The sequence below is a fragment of the Arvicanthis niloticus genome, chromosome 2, assembly GCF_011762505.2.
Source record: "Arvicanthis niloticus isolate mArvNil1 chromosome 2, mArvNil1.pat.X, whole genome shotgun sequence".
Taxonomy (NCBI): domain Eukaryota; kingdom Metazoa; phylum Chordata; class Mammalia; order Rodentia; family Muridae; genus Arvicanthis; species Arvicanthis niloticus.
In genome coordinates this window covers 131018243-131039651 of record NC_047659.1, presented here as the reverse complement: position 1 = coordinate 131039651, position 21409 = coordinate 131018243, and the positions used below count along the sequence as shown (strand labels likewise).

Below are 21409 nucleotides of genomic sequence, written 5' to 3'. Positions count from 1 at the left end.
CATAAGACCCCTTGTGCCCATATGCAGTTGATTCTTGTCCCCATTCTCAGTCCCAAACAATCGCTCATCTGATTGCAGTCCCTATGAGTTTGTCTTGTCTTCCATTTCCTGTGAGTGGAATCACACACTAGGCATCTTGTGGATCAGGCTGCTCTTATTTGGTGCAGTGCTTCTGAGCTTCTTCTGTGTATACTATATCAGGGGGATTCTTTTGTTGCCACTGCTATAAATAACACTCAGTTGGGTGTCGATATGTACCTCATGTACTGTTTGTCCACTTGCTAGCCAATGGGCTTGTAGATTGTTCTGTATTGTCACATCACTGTAAGCAGTTATATGCTTTTTTGTGTTCTTACATGTCTTCACTTCTCACGGATAGATTTCTAGGAATGGAGTGTCTAGATAACTGATAGTTTAATGTTGACTTTTAAAGAACTTCCAGACTTCTGTTCCCCAAATGGTGATACCCTATATGAAGGTCCCAGCTTTTCTATCCTGGCTAGCAATTGCCTGTCCTTTGACCAATGACATCCTCGTGAGTGAATGGAGTAGCTTATCATCATTATCTTGATTTATATACCTCCTTATGTGATTAATCATGTTGATCATCTTTTCATTAGCTTATTAGTCATTAGTATTTCAAGTATCTACATTTTTCAGTGGGCTGTTTGTCTTCTTATAGAATGGTAATGGATCATTACATGTATTGGACACACGTCTTATTATGCATATAAGTTAGAAATATTTTCTCTAAAGATATGACTTGTGTTTTTACTTGTACAATAATGTTTTTAATCTCATTTTTTAAAGGGTAATCTAATCATAATAGTTTATCTTCTTCCCCCAACAGTAGATCATTGTTTTGGTGATACATTGTTTGGTGATAATAAAATATTATATATTTTTCCCCCAGTCTGAGGTCATGAAGATTTTCTCTTTTATCCTGGAAGTTTTATTTTATTAGCTCATCCATTTAGGTTTATAATCTATTTTCTGTTAGTTCTTGTGGGCAGTGTAAATTTAGATTTTTGCAAGTGGATATTCAATTGACCTAGCCTCATTTGCTGAAAAGGCTGTCTTATTACTGTTGAATTGTCTTTGTCAGGAATCAATGGATCCTAAATGTGGAATTTATTTCAGAACTTTCAATTCTTTTTTATTGATCTATACGTCCATCTTTCTGCCAGCATCTAATGGTATTGATTTTCATAATTTACAAAATCAGGAACTGTAAGCTTGGCAATATTGTTCTGAGTTTTTTCTAATTGTTTTGCCTATTGTGGCCTTTGTATTTATACATACATATCTATATCCATACATATACATATACATACACATATACATATGCATATACAGATATATCATGTACTAGATTTGCAAAGTCACTGATAATTCTTATGTTGCTTTGTTTTCTATTTCTGTGACAAAATACCAGAGATAAACCAGCTCAAAGGAAGAAGGGTTTATTGTGGCTCATAGTTTTAGGAATTTCAGTCCCTTGTCACTTGGCACTGTTGCTTCTGTGCCTCTGGTGAAGCAAATGGCAGACAGCAGAATACAACGTCTTGAGCTAAAGGTGCAGAAAGCAGAGAGAGCAGGGAAGGACTGAGGACACGACATTCCCTTCCAGGCCACACCCTAAGCATTGTACTTCTTTCTCTATGCCTCAAGTTAGCACAACCTCTAAAACACCATCAGATTACTTATCTCACAGTGCATCCATCTGCTAATGATGGCAGAATTCTCCTGATCCATTATCCTTCCCAAAGTCTTACTGGGGACAGAGCCTTTAATAAATGAGACATCCCAGATCTGAAGGGTGAAATTATGTGGGCGATTATATTAAGTATTCAGATACATTTGGAGAGAATTGTAATTTTAACAATATGGACTATTTAATACATGAACATGGAATCTCTAGTTATCTATATATTCTTTAAATTTTTTTACTTTTAATTATCTAAATATTTCACATATTTTGTTAATACTTTCTTAGTATTATAATGTTGTTAAGAATAATAATGTTTGGATAATTTTATTTTGAGAATGCTTTTTTTCCAGTGATGAAATTATCATCTATTTTAATTCTATTTTACTTTAAATTGCAGCTGAATATTTTAATTTTGTTGAGTCATTTACTAGTTTTAGGTGGTATATGTGTGTATATAAAACCCTTTTAATTCTCTGCTTATAAAATCCTAACATCTTCAAACAAAGTATATTCCTTCTTGCTTTCTATACTTGGTGCTACAAATTAATTAAGATAATTACTAGTTAAGGTTGCCTCAATTCTAAAAACTAAATTCTCCACTCTACTGATCAGACTTCCTTACTTTAGAAGAAAAGCGTTCAATCTTTTGCCCTTGAGTTTGATACTAACTTTACATGTTTCAGAGGTGACATTTATCAAGTTGAAAAATTCCTTTCTATCCCCTTTTCCTTTCTGTGGTATTTTTATCATAAATATGTATTATATTTTATCATTTTTCTGCAACTGTTGAGATGATTATGGGATTTCTGACCTTTATTCTGTTAATGTGCTATACTGCATTCATTAAAGTTCTAATATTAAACCAACTGGCACTGCTGAGATAAATTTCATTAAGCTACAAGATAAAATCCTTTTTATATAGTAGTGGGTTCTGTTTACCAATATTTGGTTATATATTCATCAGCAGTAAGACTGCTGCCATTGTCTCTTATTGTAATATTTCTCTGGGCTTGTATTAGGGCCCAGTCACAGGAATTGTGTTTCTATGGTAGGTTACTTTGGACTGTCTTTATGGTTGGATTCAGAAGTAGCTTTGAGATTAAGGAAGCATGCCCCAGAGTGTGCTAAATGGAGATGTGTCCAGGGGAAATTAATTGAAGAGGCCTTCCTGGAATGTGAAGGCATTATGCTATAGGCTGCAGGTCTGGAAACCCAGCTGCTACAGGAATTCTCTCTTTGCTTCCTGGTCACCGTGATATGAGCTTCTCTGTTCCACCATACCCTCCCAGCCATGGCATTAAGTCTGACACTTAATGGCCAAAAGAAATAATCATATATTCCTAAGCGGCTTCTTTCAAGATTTGTCACAGTAGCAAAAGTCAGAGTAACAAAAATTCATTCACTCTTTCTTTTTTTAACATAGACTTGTGCAAATTCTTTACATATTCCCGAATATAGTTGCCATATGGCCTGCTGGGTTCCTACACTTGCCAACATCCCTTCTGTACCTGCTTCCCTTTGACATACACAGCTTTCAAGGGCTGGTTACTTATCAAGCAAAACTAGGGATACGTGAACACATGCACTGTGTCAGTTGATCTTACAACTGAAGTGGCTATCTGTTGCCTAGGGGCAGTTGGCTACCGTACATACAGTGGATACATTCGATAAAGAGAGCATTCATGTCTTAGTCGGGATGGATGGGGACAGTGTAATTTAAGTATGCTGTGTAAAATGCTGTATAGTTAAAATGTATGGATTATTTATTTCTAGAAGTTTCCATTTTCAGACTAAAGTTAACCATGGGTAACTGAGATCATTAAAAGCAAAACCATGAATAAGAGAAACTAGCACATGTGCAATCCAATGAAGCCAGCTGAAAGATGAAAGTCTGTAACACCTTTCCACTGATGGTTTTCAGTACCAAGCTTTTTCATGAAGGAAACAGAAGAAGAAGAAGAAGAAGAAGAAGAAGAAGAAGAAGAAGAAGAAGAAGAAGAAGAGGAGGAGGAGGAGGAGGAGGAGGAGGAGGAGGAGGAGGAGGAGGAGGAGGAGGAGGAGGAAGAGGAGGAGGAGGAGGAGGGGGGGAGGGGGAGGGGGAGGGAGGGGGAGGGGGAGGGGGAGAGGGGGGGAGGAGAAAGAAGAGGAAGAAGAAGCAGCTAAAAGATTCACTAACATTTTCCTAAATAATTGTGTTTTAGTAATTGTGTTTTAGTCATTTTCTCTTTTACCTCCTAAGATTTATAAAACAGTATTGCATTTTTCTAAACAAAACTAATTGTTTTAAAATCCAGAGTGTTTGGTGTGATAAGGCAAACAATTTTATTGTGAGTGAAAGCCATGACTAAGATGGAGGCTTCTGGAATCAGACTACATTCACATTTCAGCTCAAGAACTCAAACAGCACCATCTGTGAGAGAGACTGAATATTTTATGCTTCAGTTTTCTTATTTTATCAGATGGAAATGATAACATCTACCAGACAGAGTTTCTGTGAAGGTCAAACGAGATAATAACCAGAACTCACATATGCGAGAATTAATAAGTGCTCAATAAATGTTTTCTGTAGATGAAGTGATCTTTTTAGCATGAGGTGCTGAGAGCTAGGGAAAGAATGTTGACAGAGAACCAAGAAGAGACTCACGCTCATTCACCAGTTAAAAGAAGTTCCCCAGAAAGAGTGACATTTAGTGTGGGCTTTCTTGATTGGATGGATGATTTTCAGCATGCAGAAGGGGCAGAGGAACACTATGGGAAGATGGGAATAGCACATTGAAACCTGTGTGAGAAGCAAAATGTGGCAGCGTTCACCAGTAATCTCAGATCTCAGGGAGCTGCTGTAGAAGTATTGAGTTGTGGGCCACTCCGGGGTGCATAGTGTAATTCTCTCAAAGAAAGAAAGAAAGAAAGAAAGAAAGAAAGAAAGAAAGAAAGAAAGAAAGAAAGAAAGAAAGAAAGAAAGAAAGAAAAAGGGGAACAGAAGGTGAAGAAAGGGAGGGACGGCAAAAACAAGGATAGTTTTGAAATTACTTTCCAATTGTAAATCTCATTATGTAAATGTATCTATTTTTGTTTGGTTTGTTTTCTCAGAACAGGTCTTATGTAGCCTAGCCTGGTCTCAAACCTGCTATGTAGCTGAGGCTTGCCTTGACTTGACCCACCTGTCTCAGCCTCCCAAGTACCTGGATTGCAGGTGTGAGCCACCAAAACTAAAAATTAACTTTTTTTTTTTTTTTTTTTTTTTTTTTTTTTTACAAATACTTGGCTAACAAGTTTTATGTTACCAGGATATTAAAAGAGATGAAGAAGAGGTCTCAAAACATCATAGGCTCACTGTCTCCATAGTTGCAGGAACCAAGGCTGTAAGCAAATCATAAACAGAGGTTTTGATTGTGATAAAAAGCTTTAGAGGAAATAAAGCAAGACAATGTCCCGAGATGTGATGGACAAAGACTGGTAGTTGCAAATTAACTGAACTTGTGCAAGTTGTGAACTTGGAATGCACCACCTTCGTAAAATTACCTTCATAATTTTAAGTGAATGTGACTGCTAGAAGGGGGCCCTCCTACTGGGTTAATAAATTGGTAAAAAGCTGGAATCACCTGGGTCTTAGCTTCATGGCTATATACTAGAAGTATTCTGAAAGCTAAAATAATATTGATGCTGGGATCCCATTCTTACAGATTCTGGTTCAGTTTGCCTGGGGTGGGGCCAAGGAAAATAACCCCTTCAAGCCTGTAAGTGATTATGTTGTAACATCACAGGTGAGAGCTACTGAGCGGAAAGGCCCCTTTGGAGTCTGAGATGACTTCTTGCTCTCTTGAAGCTTCTGTAGTGGAGCAACCACACTGATTTTTGATGGTTACCATGTGATTCCATAGTATGGTACTGGAAACAAAAGTGGTTGACCAATACTATAGTGGTTTAAATATGCTTGGCCCAGGGAATAGCACTATTAGAAGTGTGGCCTTGTTGGAAGAAGTGTGTGACTGTGGGGGTGGGCTTTGAGAACCTCCTCCTAGTTACTTGAGGATGCTGAGTTTCCTCCTGTTTGCCTTTGGATCAGGGTGGAGAACTTTCAGCTCCTCCAGTGCCATGCCTGTCTGGACACTGCCATACTTCCTGCCATGATGATACTGGACTTGATCTTAGAACCTGTAAGCCAGCTCCAACTAAATACCTTTTATAAGAGTTGCCTGGATCATGGTGTCTCTTCACAGCAATGGAAACCCTAAGACAAATACCTCACCAGACTAGTACTCTGATTCCATCAACGTCCCAGTATTACAAATATCCAAGTGTATAGACCGTCCTTAGTTTTTTTTTTTTTATATTAAAAACAAAATACATAAAACTAGAACTGGAAAAGGAAGTAGATTTATTTCATTATGGAAACTAGTCATATCATTCTTGTTTATGGAAACAATTAGAAAAGAGGCAGAAGAAATGAGATACACCTGCAAGACAGTTTGCCAGTTCTTGCCTAGAGAAAGATGATGGCTCAGTGCAAAGTCATCTCCACTGTCTTCATTCTCTGTTTCAGAGATGATTTTGTATTCAAGTCCAGATTTCAGGCAGACTTCAGGGGCTAGTTGGCCAGCATGTTTATATAGGACTTTGTCTCAACAAAATAAAGTAGATAGGTATTGACAGAGATATTTGATGTCAAATTCTGACCTTTACATACATGTAAATACATGTTTATGTGCACATACATAAAGGATACATATGCAAGACACACATACACAAGTTGAGAGTTCGTCTGTTGCTACGTATACAAATGCTAAATTCTGAACCCCAAGATCTGGTTGCCCTCCAGATGGCCATATCCTCCCATACATTTTGTTATATAAACCTTGCTCCCCAATTTAAAACTATTGGTTGATAAAAAGGATAATGCCTGTGACTGGGCTATAGGGAGATAAAGGCAGGACCTGAGAATCAAGAGTCGAGTCTCAAGAGAGACATGGAAGAGAAGGAGAAAAAAGAAGAGAGAGAAAAAACACAGGTTTGGGGGAGACCACCATGAGAGGAGATGGACCGGGAACATGCGCCTGGATAAGTGCCCCTGTGGAAAGACTTATGGAGCAGAAATAACCTGGGCAAGACTCAGACAGCATATCAAGGATGTTATGGCTGGGATGTAAGGTAGAATAGCTCATGACCTGCTCAATCTAGGTTTACAGCTTTTAAGTATAATACCAGGCTTTTATACAGGATAGCTAGAATAAAAGATTTAACTTACACATACATACATACATACATACATACATACATAGAAAGAAACAGAGAGGGGAGGGGGCAGGAAGAATACAAATGTCTCTCTTTAAATCTTAGTGGTGCATACCTGTAATCCCAGCACTTGGGTGGTAGATGTAAGAGGATGAAGAGGTTAAAGTCATTTTTAGCTATGTACTTAAGTTTAAGACCAGCTCAAACTACAGAAAACCCTGCCTCAAAAAAAGGGGGGGGGGTGGAAGGAAGGAGGGAGAAAGGGGAAAGAGAAGAGAAGGGAAAGGAGAGAAAAAAAGGAAGGGAAGGGAGGGGAAGGAAAAAGGGAAGCGAAGAGAAGAGTAAATTACAACACCACCTTTGTCCAGGCTCCAGGCTGTTCTCTCAGCATTGAATCACTGTTTCATTTACACCATGTGGACACTGTTTAAAAGCACCCTGTAGGGCACACTGCTGTTCCCTGTAGATTTGTCATGCCCCTGTTCCTATGTTGTGCCAGACTCCCAGGTGCTGTATGCATTGATGTAATGATTCTCAGGTGTGACCTGCTTTGAAGAGCTGCTATTAGGCACCTAGGGACTCATTGTCTGACCCACATAAATAGTTGAGAAAGCCTGAGAATGCCCAGATCTGAAAATAGATTGCATCTGGAGGTTCAAAGACTTTGGCTTGAGATTTTGGGATATTGGGATGGGACCAGGATTTCAGGATTTCACCTGATAAGATGCCCCTCGATTGGCTCAAGCACTTTTTTCTCCTGTTTTCCTCCCTTTCCATTTTATCTTGGAACCATTTCTATAACACGCCATTTGACTTGGAGCCTGTCCCTGGAGGAATATGAGATAACACATGTCTTTTTCTGGGAGAACGCAGACCAAAATGTGCACCTGCCTAAAGTTGGGCAACGTTCACCTGGGAACTGAAGCCTACTTTCCATCTGTTAGCTGAATCAACATCTCGGATAGGTATTACATCTGTCTGTAGGCATCTGCCCCATGTACAGAAAAGAATAGAAAGAGGCACTGGGATTTTTAATAATGGAAAGTTGACTGTGTCTCATCTGAGGAATTGGGTGAGAGGTATGAGTCACTATCTAAATTCTTTGCTTTGACATCACAGACTGCAGGATGATCAAGAGGTCATACTTCCCAAAGCTTCTGGAGAAATCCTGTAGGTTCTACATGCAAGGGAGGTTTTGAAACTGGCACAGAGTGGAATGCCCTTGCTTCCAATGGGACAAGGTGCTAAAACAGAAAAATGCACACTCTCACTGATGTTTTAGAAGCTACTTTAATTAAAATGGAGTTGGGACACAGCACAGCCTTCAGACCCCTCATGGGGAGACCCCCAGGGCAAGCTGTGCAAAGAAAACACCATAAATGCCCACCTTCTCATTGGAAGAGACAGAAGCCAACATAGTTAGAGAACTGCATGAGTAAATGCATCTTGAACTACTTTAAATTCTTGTTCTCTTAAGATACCAGGATTTTCATATTAAAATGTGCCTACTCCTACAACCCCGTATAGTTCATTGCAACCACTTCTTCTCCAGTGTTGGAGATATAACTTTGAAGTAGATTATTCTCATTTAGGTATACATTTATCGTTACCAGAGAAATGAAAGCACTGAGCTCCTGATGGATGTATTTTCAAGAGAATGGTGAGAACAGTTATAGTTACGTACTCGCCGTGCTCCCATTCCTCTCCTCCACCACTTCCCTTCTCTATGCCGTCACTGTGATACCCATTCTACCCTGGTTGTTGAGAGGATACTGGATGCACAGGCAGACAGATTCACCTGACAAAAGGGCTTATGGGTTTCTGGTGACACTTGCAGTTTGTGTCTGAGTAGATAAGCTGCAGATGCGGTGAGCCTTTGGGAACTGCTGAATTTGCACCAACATAGTAATCCCATTCATATGTGTACCATATGTTGACTACATAGCTTAACCTCCAAAATGCCCTCATTCCCTCCCTCTTTGTGATTTCATATGAGCTGGGATACAAACTAAGCAGTCTAGGCTACCAGCATTAAAAAAAAAATGTTCAGGTGGCCCTTTGTGCATTACGTTGGTTTACGGGAAAAGAACATTTTTTAAAAAGGAACTGAACTGTGAAGGAGGTGTGAGCTGCTTTTGCTGAATTGACACTCATAGATCAGTGAAGCTCTCAGGTTTATCCTCATCCCTTCAACCTGATAATCACAGGTCTGTTTGTCAATTCAACCAAACTTAACAACCAGATGAAGGATGATGAGGCTAAGCCTGTGTGGATGCTGTACTTTCTTCCAACATCCTTGATCCAAAACTCAGCAATGACCTGTTTTCTTAGCTCATCATAGCTACACTTTCAGAGCAATGATGGGTAGTACACGAAGCCAACTCTGGGCTAGTCTTGATCCATCCCATCACAAGATAGTCAAGGATAATAGAAAGTGATTCTAAGAGGAAGGTCTATCTCCTGAAGATCTCCAAAGGCTTTGGGGTCTCCAGTGATTAACCAAGGATTATGAAGAGATTCAATGTAGGAGAAAAAGATTGGCTAAGAAACCAAGACAAAGGTATTATCTTGTGCACATTGTTTAAAAAAAAAAAAAAAAAACAGAGAAGAACCACCAAGGGAATGGTCTTTTCTTGTGGACATTGTTAAGAACAGAGAAGATGAAGAACAAACTAGATCTTAGAGAACAGGGACCCACAGCTCTTTGCAAGTCCTATGGAGTGAGTTAGTTGGGTTTAGATCAGGATAGGAAGTTTGAATAGAAGGCATATTACCTAAATTCAGTACACAGTATTGTTAGATTCTAATGCTAGGCTCAGAACGGAGCCTGAGAGACTCTAAATTGCCTGATTTCCTTTCCTTAATGATCAGAGCCCCTTGACTAAAGAACCCTCCATTAATCAAGCTGTCATTAGCACTCTTAACAGATGCAAAGCTTTACTTAAAGCTGTTGTTACATGAAGAGCAATGTGGGTCTTCATGAGTGTTTTGCATTTACCCCTCTACTGTTCACGTTTTCTAGATTCAGGTCTTAGGTTTTTGTGTTGTTTGAAAATGACAAAGTTTACCTGATAAATATGAGGGCTTTTCATTCAGGAAAGACTCCAGAGATAAAGATGGAGTAAGTTTGAATCATTGTTCATACATCAACTGCCTTCAGCTGTCTTTATGGACATAAAAGGCTCTCATACACACAGTCATGTGTAACTCTTGTCTCACTTCCCACTAAGCATGCTCCAATGTCATCCACCCAAAAACTCACCCGAATTTATTTGTAAGTCACTGCATTTTTATTAATTGATCCATTAATATGTGTATGCATGATATATGATGGGGTTATCAGAAGACAGATCCATGGAGTCAGTTTTCTCCTTCCATATTTATATGAGTTCTGGAGCTTAAGTCTTCAGGCATGCTGGCAAATGCTCCTATCTCCCTGAGCCATCTTACCTGCTCTAGGTATCACTTTCATTGTGAGACATTCAGGGGCTATAATCCCTCATTTGGAAATTGTGGTGCTCAGCTGTAGCATATGTTTCCTGTAACACTGGCCACATTCACCCCTTTGTCACTCATGTGCAGTCTGGGCTGTTAGGTATACGTAAGACAACAGTTAGGCTCATGTCTACCCAAACTTCTTGATCATCTAAGGATGGCATGCACTCATATACATTCCTTTATTATTCACACAAATGAGCATCCCTGTGTTCAGAGAAAATTAAGGAATATTTGTCCCATCGATGATGCTAGATGTTCTTGGGAGATGTTCACAGCCTTTGTTCACCTTAATGCAATAGTCCTAGCCTCTGTATCTTGTCATGCTTTGTAATCCAGTATCTTTGGATGGATAAGCTAACCAGAGGGCTGAAGCCTATACTACTCTGTTTCCATCAAGTTTGTGGCACATTGTGTTTAAATAATAGGCACGATGCTACAATTTGCTTGCCAATTAACCTATTTTTATGCTTTTTGGCCAATTGGACTTCTATCTTAAATCATGCATCTCAGAGTGCAGTTAAATCATTCTAAAAGATGTTCAAGAGAAGGACACAGAGCATTTCAAGGGATAAGGACTTTTTATCCAATTCACAAACTTTTGAGTAACTTTCACAAAGAAAATCACACACTTGGCATATAGTTGATATTCAATAAAGGCTGTCATCTCTATGCACACGCTGGCACTTCCTCATATTCTTAGTTGAAGGGGATGATATGAGATTACTTGGCAGGCACTCCTGGGAATCACTGTTTACCCTGATTACAGATTCTGTATCCATCCAGATTTGGCTTCATGCTTGCTTTCAACTTTAATTCAATCCACTTTTATTCATTTCAACAAATGTGCATTGATCACTTGCTTAGAGTCAGGCATGCTCCTGGACACTGTATGTGTGTGATGGGTGATGGGTAAAGTGATTCAGAGATAACTATACCACAGTCTCACTTCTGTTAAGGATCCAATCGAGCCAGCGAGGCATGTGTCCCATCTTATGCTTTTGAGAAATCAACTAGGCAGTGATGACTATATTGGGAATAACTCATTCTGGACAGATCTATACAGGCTTCATGGATTAAATATAAGAAAGAGATAGGTATTATTAGAAGTCTTTTATAGGCAGAGGTGGCTAGTATTTGTGGATATTTCAAGTAGAGGAAGCCCAAGCTGATGATGGAGAGAGAGGGTCAGGCATAAGGATGTTTATATAATAACTAGGTGTCTGGAGCTGTTGAAAGTAGTGGACATTGTGACATGATCATTGAAAAGCAAGCTGAAATCCAAGTCTAAAAGGCTTCAGAAGCCAGTATTGTGTCATTTGGAGAAAAGAAAAACTATAAAAGTGCCTGAAGAGAGATGGTGGTGTATGGCTAGAAGCAAAAATGGATAGATAGAATTATTAGATGAATTAGAAGCAAAAAAAAACAGTTGAGTCTAGGTGGGAAAGTGCCTGCCATGAGCATTAGCAATGGGAAGAAGTAAATTGTGGCAGGTTTAACACTGCTGAGTCCTGGGCCACAGAGCTTGTTGTGTTGTGGCAGAGTGAGATCTAAGTAGGTGAGACCTGAGAATGAGCCAGATTCAAGATCTGGGCGGTCAGATGGTGGTCATGTTCTTCATAAAAGTTAATCCACCTAGAAGGGGCATCAGGTTTACATAGATTTGTGCTGAGTTTGAATGTGTATTGTGTGAGCTGGCATTGGGATTTTTGCATGAAAATAGGTTTCTACAAAGCAGTGGGTATAAAACTCTGAAAAGAGAGTAAGGATTTTTTTCTTTTTTAGACAGAAGTGATATCAGTGTTTCCTCCCAGAAGAGTTATATACATATAATGAATGATAGCGAGCATGTCTGTGCACAGAGTGACTCTTCTGCCTCTCTGCTTTCTTGTCCAGTGTTTACCAGCTGGTTGTCAAGGAGGAGCGACTTCAGAAGTCTCGGAGAGCAGCTGACATCATCGAGTGTTTCTCAGTACCTGTGAGCTATCGGAATGCCTCCAACCTTGATTCTCTACACTACTTTGCTGCTGAGCTGAAGCCCTCCAATTTGCCTGTCACCCAACCATTTACAGTGGGAGACAACAAGACCTACAATGGCTACTGGAACCCTCCCCTTTCACCACTGAAGAGCTACAGCATCTACTTCCAGGCCCTCAGCAAAGCGAATGGAGTAAGTAGGTCATCTTTTGGCCTTTCCCCTTCTTGAATGCAAACCTATTTTAGCAGAGTTTAATAAACTGGGGTCTGGGAGCTAAATCCAGCCCTCATGATTTTTGAGATTTGGAAGTAAGGTTTGTTTGTGTTTGCTTTCTTTTTATTATTTTGTTCAAGTTCTGGCTTTTGTTTGGTTTTATTTTACTGCCACTATTCCTCTGGGCTTGTTTATTACTGATGGTTGCTTTGATGTTTAAGAATAAAGTAGGGGAGTTATAATATAGAAACTGTATGTCATGAAGCCTAAAGCACCTATTTGTATGGCTTCTATGGAAAATCTTTCAAATTTGTATCAGAGTATGGAAAAGGCACTATACTTGAGAAAAACCACATGGCCTGCATTGTGATTCCTGTGTCTGTAGTTCTGATGCCTATCAGTGCCTGGATGCAGGAGAAAGATATTTTAGTTCACCTTTTGAATTGTTCCCCTTATCACAGCCCTGAATCGCATTCAAAATATATTTTTTAATCTTATAAAACAAAGAAACTGTTTTGTGTCCAGTGTTTCCTTGGTTCAGTAGTTGTATCAATCAACAGCACACATTCACAAGGCTGGGAAAACTCACAAAGTTCATCCATTACTTTCCCCTTCATTCCCACCCACCCTAATACAATATTCTTCAGTTACTATTACCACATTAAGTCAAAGTTCCTCAGTGTTTGTTTTTTGAATGCCTTCAATAACAGAGAACTTACTTTTCTGATTCAGGAGATGGCAATATGGGGATTGTGACTCTAAGAAAGCTTTGCAATGTAATTACTTAATATTTCTTTGGTGGCAGCTTCTTCCCACAATTCTTCAATTATACTTTTTAGGGATTTGTAGAACTAATACAATACAATACAATACCTTAAGGTATTAGCTTCTATTGCATACAATCCTTGCCACCATCCACTTACATTCTCTTAAGTGATATCCATTGAATCATCTTGTCTGATAATACTTCATATACATTAGTATTTCCTTTTCAGGGTGCCTTCCATGAACATATTTTAGCTTCCATAATTTATTCATCAAGCATATAATGGCCACTCTCATATCCAAACTCCTGTGGTTCATACTGTGGTTAGTATGTGCCCTTCAAGGGATTATAGATCTGTGAGGAAGCCTGGAGCATGTTTCATCATGCAGTGTCCCTACAGAAACTACATGCTCACTGCAAACAAGCACTGAGACAAAAGCAAGACTGGTGGCATGCGTACAGAACAGTTTAGTCTGTTGGTGCCAATCACTGCCTGGGAAAAAACCCTGAACTGGGGAACTAATTAACATTTAGAGTGTCCACATGCCCGTTTAAGTTCCACTTTGATATTTCAGTTCTGCATTTATTCCTGGTTCAAGCAACACTCCTCACTGAGAGTATAAAGCTACAAAGAGAAGCTGCCAGACTGCCTTCCACCTGTCCATCTGGTCTCCACTCTGCGCAAAGCACTCTGATGTATTGAGCATGAAGACATAAACATGGACCAGAGCATCTGGGGGCCCTTCTTGCTTTCAGATCTCTGAATCTCATGCTGGCCTGTGCAGTGCTTCAGCACAGCTCTCTGATAAGATGTGGCTCTCTCAGCTCTCAGCACATAGGGATGGATAGGGTTATATCTCCAGTCTGCTAATGAGGATGAGAACCTATGGCCTAGTCTCAAGTTTCCATGTCCCCACACAGATACTACTCAGGGAGCTGACTATACATCAAGAATACTGGAGACTAATTGTCCCAGGTGTTTTTCTAACCTAAGAATTATAGGTTTTGAAAGGAATGTCAGGTGATATGGAACATCCAATGGATGATTTTCTTCCAAAATATTACAGCATTAGTCCCTGCTTTGGAAGATACAGGGTTTTGACACATAGGAAAAACAAGTCGGGTATTCAAGCTGCATTTGCCTTTGAGACAGTTCCAAGGGGAGCAAAGCCATGAACTACCTGTACCTTCTACCCCATGTCATCTGTTCTACCGCTGTGGAATTATAATTTCCAGCAAAGATAAACAGCATGAACAGTATTGGATACATGCTTATGCAAGGTTGTCTGGGGGTGTGATTTTCCTCACAAAAACAGAGAAAGAAAAAGCGATTAGATGTGGGCACTTGGAATGAGTTTTTCTGGCAAAGAAAAGGGTACCCATTACTTAAAATTACTGTCTTTAGTATTAAGTTTAACTGGAAAAAAATGAGCACAAAGGTCATGGATAAGAACAGCTATTCCTACTCTAACAGATCTCTGCCTGGCTCTTTCCCTATTCTGTGTATCATAGAAGCCAGGAGACAGTCCAGTTAAATCAGGAGGGCTTCGGAGAATGATCAGCCACATGTTCCAACCTGCCAGATTCGTTGCTCTTGAGAAGATACATCAGGAAGAATGCTCCTTGGTACACAGAGCCACCTTCATGCCCTGCTTCTAATAAATCATTCAAAGAACAATTGACTGAGCAATGAATCAAAACAAACAAACAAAAAAAAAGACTAGAGAAAATGGAATAAAAGACCCACAGTGAGCAAGAAACTAATTAGACATTGCATTAATGCTAAGTAATCATTGCAAAAACACTTTGCAAAACAGAAAGTTAATGTAAAAAACAATTACTTCAAGAGGAGGCACACAATGTAAAAACTAACAATTGTGATCTGGGTCCAAAATTCACTGTCATGTCAGCAAGAAATTAGGAATGGGCTGGAGACTGAAAAATGTGAACCAAAATCCCTAAGTTTCTCCTGTAAGACAAGAGAAAATAAATAACCACTATTTCACTGCAGGCACTGGAAATCTTCGAAGTATAGTTTTTAAGCACATAGGAATCCTTCTAAAAATAGAAAATAAAATAGTAACAATATAAAGAAACACAAGAAATACAAAGGATGTTATAGAGAAACATGGAAACCAGCAAGTTGAATGGAAGAAGAAAACATTAGGCTTGATGATGCAAAGATAAAATAGTGTTATTCAGTCATAAAAATGAGACAATGGCTTTGATAAAATGAAGAATAGAATCCAATGAAATGCATCACTGCAAAGCTTAATGCAAAAGATATTTCAAAGCCCATTGAGACTAAAGCAAATTGGGAGGGGGAGTTAAATAGTCACTTGTCACAAAATGGGCATGGACCAGATTGAAAACTTACTACCAGCCAATATCAGTTCTCCCTCTGCTACCTGCAAGCTTTATTCAGGACAAGCTGAGAAAATTTAGAATCCAGGAATCTTAATTTTGTGGATACTAGTTCAGTTCATCAGCTTAGTGGGTGATGGTAAATATAGCCTGCATACAACACCCTGGTGGCTGTGTGACTTTAATTAATCCATTAAAAACACTAGATACAGTTGATCAATTAAGAGAACATCTATCAAACACACACTATTTGTTACAAAGGCCAAAAAAAAAAAAAAAAAAAAAAAAAAAAAAAAATCTGGAAAACTACAGTGAGCAGACAGAACTTTGTGTCTGCATAATGTTTACATCCAAATGGGGAAGAAACCAGAGTAAATAAGGAAAATGATGAAGTACTGTTGTAGCCATGTGGATTTATTAAGTGCTGACTATCACATGAGGGTAAAGACAGTTTGTAGGTTTTATAGTGATAATGAATGTGGTGTTTTCCCAGCCCCATGCATGCCTTAGAAAATTTGAACATGGCATGCACAATAAGATTTTCAGAGTCTCTTATGGTGTTTGTATGGAGATTGAGTTATCCACTGGTACTTAAGTTGAAATTTTTGCCTGATTAGTGATCTTGTGCTTGTCCCTTGGCGTTTTTTTTATAGACAGCAAGGCAGACCCAATTGGAGATGCGCTGTCCTTGGTGCTGGAGAGGAGTCAATGCCTACACTTAGAAGTCAGTCTATATTGTAACCATTTGTTTGGGATATAGCTATATAATGGCATTTTAGAGTTGGATAGAGTTTGAAGTGTCGTATAATCTAGACCAAAAGAAGAAGAGAGGAAAGAAATATCCAATGAAGCATTCTCAGCAGGGTATTCCCATGATAACTGCAATTCTATGGAGTGAAATTTAGTGGATTCCTTTATGGGGCAGGTAAAATGATTAGAACTTTTTTTTCTTACATAACAGCCAGTTATTTCCTCCTACTTCTCATCTCCTAGTCATTTTGATTGCCTTTAGAAAAACCAAATCTTTTCCTATCAAACTTTCAGAGGAGGTAATGTGTAGTACCCACTACCCACCCTTGGCCACCCATTTCTTTGTCTTGGTGTGTAACATGCAGCTCCTCTGATCCCTACATGTCTTCCATCACACTTTTTTGTTTTGTAGTGCTAGACTTCTTTCTTTCAGAGACTCCTTAAAAAGAGGCCTTCCCAATCAATGCAATCTCAATTTCATTTTAACTGCTCCTATCTTGAATGTTTCCTAAGAACTTAGCAAATATTTCAACTTTTTTTTGCACTTTAAAGCCTTGACACAATGCTGTATCTCTCTTTTACTGACTGTTGAACTAAATACTTCTAGATTTTAGGCTTTGTTTTCAATATCCCGTCCTCCAAGAAATGCTCTGCAAACACCTAGAAGCCCATACCAATAGTACCTGGTTAGCATTTTATTTTCTTTTATAACATCAGATATTTTAATGACATATATTTTTGTATACTTTATGCTTTTTCCATTATGCAGAGACCACCCAGAGTGAGGAATCCTGTCTCAGATTTTGTGGCTATTTCTGCTGCTGTTTCTCTTTGATTCATTTGTTCTCATGTTTTGGGATGTTGTTTAGAATTTTTGTGCTATATTTCCCAGGCTATATTTAATCTTAAATCTAAAGGAGACACTCAAAGTGATTTAATTAATTGATTAATTGATATAGTATGAATTATTTCTTGATGTATATGAGTCTCAGTTTCCTCATTTATGAGCTGAATTATTAATCCATCCTTAATACTTATTTCATTGAATACATAAAATATCCTGATAATAAAAGGCATCTAAGGTTATGTCACTATAGTCTAAATTTCCATTTTATTGTAAAGTGAAAGTTGTGGTTCTAAGTCATTTAATCATGGACAGATGAACCCTAAAGGAACTTTCTCCCACTCTGGTAGTTAGACTTTCTACCTAGATGTCTCCTTTCCCAAGCTCCACAAGCCTGGACAGCCTTTATTTCCTTCAGACCCTCCTAAAAACAGCCAGTGTAGCTGTCTCGGTGATTAACAGTGGGTGGGTACCATTTTACATTGTTTTTCCCACTGTTCTCAGAATGAGTGCTGCTGATTCTATGGTTCTCTGAATTCCCACCACCATTATCCATGATTGTGAAGTTGAAAGGACCATAATTAAGGGTTGGATGCAAAACAAATGTGGCAAATTCATGCAAATATCTATTAGAAGCCATGTTGAGTTGGGCAATGCTGGTATGCTTGTTCTGTTTACTTAAAGAGAAAACTCTTTCCTTGCCATAACCTTTCTGCCATGGGGGTAGGGTGTACATTTAACCTGAATGACATCTCTATAGCATGCTGAGCTAAACAAGAAAAGCAGGAGGCAGGAGAGTAGATGTTCTCTCTTCTCTTCTCTTCTCTTCTCTTCTCTTCTCTTCTCTTCTCTTCTCTTTCAGTTCTTGAACTCAATCACTTCTTGAGAGCAGTGGGAAGACAGATGCTATGTTGAATGGATCACCATGTTTGTGTTATAATCATGTCATTATAATAGGGATCATTGAGGTATGGCTGGGTTAGAGGGAAAGTGTATGCCTCCAAATGAACTGAGAGAGTGTATGTAGTTGAACCCAAGCAATGTAAAGAGAACATTTGCATGTGGTTGTGTTTTCTGAGACTTAGTGAGTTAGAAAACACTGAGCTTTGAACATCAGGTAGACTTGGCTTTCAATTATGGCTCTTCATAACTATCTAAAAATATATTGTATGCTTATTAACAATCTACATTTCAAAACTTTGGTGGGGAGAAAATGATACAATGTACATTTAAACCATGATGTAACATCACAGGTGTAGTGTTTATTCTTTTCCCTCTTGCTGTTTTTTTTTTTTTCCTTTCCTGAGGCAGGGATAGGAGAGAGTAGAACATCTTTCTCTTGTGTATCCCAGTCTAGCTGGTAGCCTCCACATAGAAGCATCCCTTTCTAACTCTAAACAACCCCTGGTCTCTTGTTTTCATGCAGCTGCTTAGCTGGACTAACACATGGTCTGCTCCAGGCTTCAGTCTTATTTTAACTTCCCATTCTTTGTTCATAGTTTCCAGCCTGACATCAAACTCATTCAACAGTTTACTTTATTGTCTGTTGTTTTTGTTTTTTTTTTTTGTTTTTTTTTGTTATTTTTTGCACCTCACATTCTGACCCCTTAGCTGTTAATTATTAAAGTGTCATAGAGAAAATCACAGATGGACAGTGGTATGAGCAAGACTCAAATTCAAGTAGGCTAGAGTTGAGACCACACAGATGCTCACATGGCAGTCAGTCGAATGTTCTATTAGGCTGTTTATATATCAACTCCTATGTTAGCTACGGCAAAATAACTTTTCTAGAGTATTGAACAACAAAATCTCAATGGACTACCAGAAAATATACTTCACATTTCTGCTTTTTATCCAAAATGAGCCAGCAAGAGGCTGGAGAAAGGCTCAGTGGTTTGGGGCACTGGCTTCCTAGGGCCTATCAGCCCTAACACTCACATAGCTCCCTACAGATATGCGTAACTCCAGTTACAGGGGACCAGATACCTCTTCTGACTTCCATGGGCACTGTCCACATGTGTTAGCCATATATTCCTGCAAGCAAACATTTGTATGAAATAAAAAATAAAATTTCAAAAATGGGTCAGCAGAAAGGATCTGATTTTCACAGGCATTTTGGTGGCTCAGGCTGGTGAATGGTCTATTCCAATATAGTCTTCAAGCTAGAGAAAGAAAAATGGGATGGGATGGGCGAGCATTGCCTCTAGAAGTTTTCACACAAAATGGCACACAGCACTTTACAAACCAGTTTACTAACCACATGATCACACTTAACTTCAAAAAGAATGATCCGGTGTCTGTTGGGCATGTGCCTTGAAGGAGAACTGGAGTATGTGAGATTATCTGTAGTGACTTCTATATATCCCTGTAATGACTAAGCTCTGCCCACAAATTCTCATATATCCAGGCCCAGGATTTATATACTCTCTTAGAGAGCCTGTTTGGTTCCTCTGATGACTACTAGGTGAGGGCTTTCCATCACCATGCCTCGGACATGAAATAAGATGATTGTACCTCTGCATGTCCTCACTGGGTCTCACACAGTGGCTCTATCGATGGATGAATGAATGTATAGAAGGAAGGAAGGAAGGAAGGAAGGAAGGAAGGAAGGAAGGAAGGAAGGAAGGAAGGGAGGGAGGGAGGAAGGAAGGCTGCCACAATATTTCCCTGGAATTCTACCTTTAATGACTTCATCCTATAAAGAAATCTTGGTTTCAGCTTTTCCCCCTATTCTTGGAGGTCTCGGTGAAGGGATACCAGTTCTCACTCTTCTACTCTGAAAAGTAGCACCCTTCCAGTGTTGTCATCTAATACCACTGGGAACCTTCTGCCACACCCATCAGTGGCTGAGCCAAGAAATAGAAAGAAGCTTGGAACTGAAGTCCCCCTATTAATTTTGCTGGCCTGTTGCCATATTCCAACATCAGGAATATATTTCTGTGTTTTTATTAACTCTGTGGCAGCCCTTTAGAAGTTAACCAGGCACCAAACTGAACATTTGGAATATAGGTTTATTGCAGCACACAATCATCAGTCTGGTACAGAGCCCTCTCTGGCACAGTTGTACTTCCAGAATCTGTGCTTCCCAGTTTGCCTGCCGAAGCTTTCTTCTAGTTCTGAATAGAATCTGTTTACTGGGACTCCCCCTACCTTCTCAGGCATGTCTACCTCCAAGGCCCCTTTCCATCCTTTGAGTTTTATCACATGCTCTTAAGAACTCTCACCTTCTTCTGTTAGTGCCCTTCTGGGGGCTCCCAACATCTCTCCTCAGGTAAGAGGAAAATTCCCTGAGTGTCACCTTGTACAAATACCAAGATGAGTTCTCCCAGGTTGCTAATTTATTTTCACATTCACTTACAGTTCCTACAGATTTTATTATCATGAGGCCTGAGGGAGTACGAGCTTTTTCTTTCCCATGCAAATATACTTTAAATTCATTTGGAGAAGGAGATGAAGGTTACCCAAATGTTGACAGCTGATAATCTTGTCAGCTGTACCTCCAGGCTTTAATACTCAGACCCAACATCCAATCCGTCTTATGGAAATTGCAGTCAAAGCTTCCATGTGGTAAGGTCTATTCTTTATTGGGTCTTACAAAGGAAGAGAATTGGGAAGCCTGGCCTAGCCGTCCCTTTAATAATGAAAAAAAAAATAGGAAAAGCTTAAGGCTTGGAAAAAAAATGAATTCCTGCCTTTAAGAACTTGGTTGTATCATTTGTTATCTACATGAGTGAAAATTTAAATAGCAAAGCTGGGTCTTCTCTTCTGTCAAATGGGCTAGGATGTACTCTCCTGGACTCATTGGAGTTTATGAATCAATTATTACTATTGATGTAATCAATAGTGATAATTTTTTGTGAACACTCAAGGACCTTTCAAATCAAGATACAGATACCAATTTGAAACTATAAATATTCAGTATATGTGTGGTTGTGTGGATCCAACATATATCCATATAAAATAAATATTTTAAGCCTTTGGAAATAGTTCAGTGGTTAATGGCGCCTGCCACCAAGTCTGATAACCTGAGTACAATCCCCAGGATGCACAAAATAA

The 21409-nt window shown here is 39.1% G+C and overlaps 1 protein-coding gene across 12 annotated transcripts in view; it reads left to right on the top strand.

Annotated features, from left to right (window-relative positions):
- Ptprt (protein tyrosine phosphatase receptor type T) overlaps positions 1–21409 on the top strand; it is a 1076931-nt gene that overhangs the window by 835959 nt on the left and 219563 nt on the right. For all 12 annotated transcript variants that reach the window (XM_076930177.1, XM_076930174.1, XM_034495571.2 and 9 more), the window contains exon 12: positions 12335–12608. In XM_076930177.1, the coding sequence (XP_076786292.1) occupies positions 12335–12608 (274 nt within the window). The remainder of the gene's footprint in view (positions 1–12334; positions 12609–21409) is intronic.